Source organism: Salvia hispanica, chromosome 1 (genome assembly GCF_029641045.1).
Source record: "Salvia hispanica isolate PSC_SH4W2 chromosome 1, Shi_PSC_v1, whole genome shotgun sequence".
Classification (NCBI taxonomy): Eukaryota; Viridiplantae; Streptophyta; class Magnoliopsida; order Lamiales; family Lamiaceae; genus Salvia; species Salvia hispanica.
Window position 1 is genome coordinate 29,762,287 of NC_142692.1, and position 3,474 is coordinate 29,765,760.

A 3,474-nucleotide genomic window follows, 5' to 3' on the forward strand; every position below is an offset into this window, starting at 1 on the left:
CTAAGTAAAAATTGTCAGGAAGTAAGACGAGTTACATTGCATCTTTATGATTACCAGAGTTGCTTTTGTGATTATGCTCCGTCCATTTTCTGACTTCAAGTAAATTCTCACACATTCAGTCCCGTGAAAAAGGAAATTCTGGGCACCAAATCTCTGCTGCTATCTAGCCCACCAAATGCACCAATTGTTTTCATTGGGGACAAGATAATCTGAGCAATAGCCCAATAGTAACTTACAAGTCCTCCCACCAAATAAAACATCCATTTAAGTCCAAATATATTCGAGGCCCATAAACTCGTTCAAATATTATTTTCTATGGTTAAAAACCATAATGGTGTGTACAAATATGTCTATTTAGTTTCATGATAATAAAGTTAAAACTTGTATATCCACTGTACATCATGCAAAATTTATGATAAATGTATCTCTTATAAATGGCAAAACTCTTATTTTTTCCGGATTCAGTTAATTTCACTGTGACTTATCATTCTAATTTTCATGAAATCGGAATCATCATTTTCAAACCAAAATAAACGGTGTTTATAAATGTGAGTGCATAAATACACATCCGGAAAATTGGTTGAAAACTTGCAATTTATTAAATTAATTGAATATTTGAATTGATATATGTGGAGTAGTAGTAATTTAATAAAGTGCAGACACCACATCATCTCAGAATCACTGACGACATAGCTTCCATTGTCAAAACTCCACTACTGTAACTACTTTTGGTCCCTCAATTCGTTCCCCCAAATGAATCCAAGCAAAATTGAGGAAGATCTCTTCCACCACCTGGCCCCTTCGCCGCACCACCACTTCATGGACCCGCAATCGCAGCCCTCAATCCACCACGACGCCTTCTCCCTCGCCGAAATCGACCTCTTCCGCGACGACGAAGACGACGAAGGCGGAAGCCACTCTTCGTCCGACGCCGAAATCCCTCTCCCATCATCCAATGCCACCCTTCAATTTCAGAACCCTAATTTGCCAAATCACCCCTCTTTTAACCACACCAAGCGCCCGATTAACCACACTCCGTTTTGCATTAGCCCCGAGCCGCATATTTCCTCCCAATTCTACACTTTCAACAAGGAATCGCATGCTCTTATGATTCGGTGCTTAATTGATGGCCGATTGGCCACGCCGGAGGAGATCCGAGCCGCGACTCCGCCTCCTGTGCTCTCCAGTTGGCGGTCGGTGTGGAAGGATCGGAACGAGGACACAGCCTACCTCACGGCGTGGAAGCGCATTCAGGACAAGCTCAATGTCCACGTCTCGGAATCCGCTACTAGCATAACCGGTAATAGTAGCCATTTTCTTTGTTTCAAGAACAATACAAGCCAATCTGTTTCGCATGTTGATCAGTGGCAGGACATAGTCATGTTATATCACGGTGATACGGAATTCAAACACTTAGGGTTGAAAGATACTGTAGAGAGAATTAAGCAGGTGTGGACTGTAGGGGCAAAATTTTATGGCATTCCTGAGAGTTACATTAGGACTTGTGTCTCTGCTTGCCCTATTTGTTCAGATGAGTCTTCTGGGTGTGCTCCAAGGTCTAAGAGGCGTAGGTTTGAATACACTGAATCTTTTGATGTGCCCGCCAAGGAAGTCCCATCACAATTGCAAAAATTGGCTGCCAAGCACAAGGTTGTGTTGTGCATACGACAGAAATATATTAGGTTTAAGCCATTTATGGCAGAGGTCAAGGACTACGCATGTCATAGAGCAGGAGAGCCAGCTTCCTCAAAAAAATCACGGATGCTGAAGAGAGAGCCGTATACGTCTAAGCGGTGTGGGTGTGGCTTTCGTATTAGGGCAATAGTTCCAATATCAAAATATAATGAGAAGGATAAGACATTTGTCTATGAGGAAGAGGGGACAGCTGTGTTTAAGCTTTATGCGGTGCACTCGGGACATGAGCCAGGGCCCTTGGATGGAAATGCTAGGATTATGCATCGAATGGTTGGACATAAAGGGGGGCTGCTGATGGATCAAGAGAGTGTATACGGGATGGCTGAAGATGGGGAAAATGAGAGTTTTGGGTTCTTAGGGAAGGATTCTGGAGACTTGCAACATTCAGTTTTCCAGCAGGTGCAGGAAGTGAGGAGTGAATTGGGGTTGCTTGAGGTTAGGCTTGGGAAAATTCCACCTTCACTGTTAGGTTCTGTGTCTCGTGAACTATTTGATATTGTGAATAAGCTTAGAAATGTTGCTGATGATGGTTCCAAGTCTGTTGGGCTGCTTTCAGAGAAGCAGCATCAGCATCTGGATGATGTGTTGGTGGTGGAGCATGATTTGCCAGATTGGGTGGACGACCACCACACTAGGATCTATGGTGATGGCAAGGATGCAGATGTTATAGAAGATGATGAGGACAGCTTTGGGAGAACTCTTGGTGAGGTTGCTTCTTGGGAGCGGATGAGGACAGAGTGTAGGAATGAGAAGGATCTGCTTGGTGAGTCTTGTAAAGAGGAGAAGTGGTTAAAATGTGGTGGCTTTGATCAGAAGGGGATTCTTGGCTGCAGTAACCATAAACTGACCAAGCCCTTAAGGCATGCTGAATCAATAGATCCAGATGTTGGTCTTGCGGGTATACAGGTAGATGGATTCTACCCGGAAAATCCTAAATGGTTCGATTCTCCTTGTGGACTGGACCCGGGTGCTGACTGTGAAGATGGTGGATTCAGGCATGGGGAGATTGTATAGAAATTTGGTGAACCCACTCTAACTAAATTCTTAGTTTTTTTGGTTCTATTCACCTCAATTCACTGATGGAAGTGGGTTGTACTTGTACAAAGTACACAGCTTGAAAGCTCTCAGCCTCTCACAATCACAGTAACAGCCTTTTAGGTGTCTGTATTGCATGTAATTTGTAAAGTATAGTTCTCTGATATACTTTAATCTACTCTGTGCTGACATTTTCTATTTTTTATTTAATCCTATGCTTTTTGCATATGGAAGTCGGGCTATTCAGCCTTCATTGGCGTTTATGCTGTTCAGTAGAGATACTTATATAGTCTAGACGTGTATCACGTGTATTGCTTATAGCATTGTATTCTTCTTTTAAGTTTTACAAGAAGTTTGACTTAATAATTGTCAAGTATTTGTAGTCAGTCATTAAATATAATTCATAATCATTTGTATCGACTTATATGGTAGATACTTATGATATGATCGCTCGAGTGTCAATCCAACTAACACTTATGGTGGTTTAGTATGAGCCTTGAGTTTGTAATTATGTTAATTATTGTAATAGTATCCAAATATATGAGCCTTACATCTGTTGTTTATGATGTGTCTCAGATTCTGGGTGTAGAATTGGTGCTCATGGCCATTTTTTCATAATGTGTATGTGTTTTGTATACGACTACTTCTGCTATTGAAAACCTCTTTTGCCAACCTTGGCATATGCTTGTACGCTTTGTGTACTTGTGAAAGAATCATCCAATATTTCCTACTGGTGGCTAGTAG

General features: G+C 41.8%; 1 protein-coding gene across 1 annotated transcript; it reads left to right on the forward strand.

Moving 5' to 3' along the window:
- Nucleotides 1-657: 657 nt before the first annotated feature.
- On the forward strand, nt 658-3,096 carry LOC125221794 (uncharacterized). The gene has a single exon (XM_048124049.2). It carries the CDS (start codon nt 754-756, stop codon nt 2,707-2,709), a length of 1,956 nt encoding a protein of 651 aa, XP_047980006.1. The 5' UTR covers nt 658-753; the 3' UTR covers nt 2,710-3,096.
- Nucleotides 3,097-3,474: the final 378 nt, after the last annotated feature.

Bases quoted from the DNA above. Each gene is read 5' to 3' on its own strand.
- LOC125221794 (XM_048124049.2), top strand. From the start codon at position 754: ATGAATCCAAGCAAAATTGAGGAAGATCTCTTCCACCACCTGGCCCCT.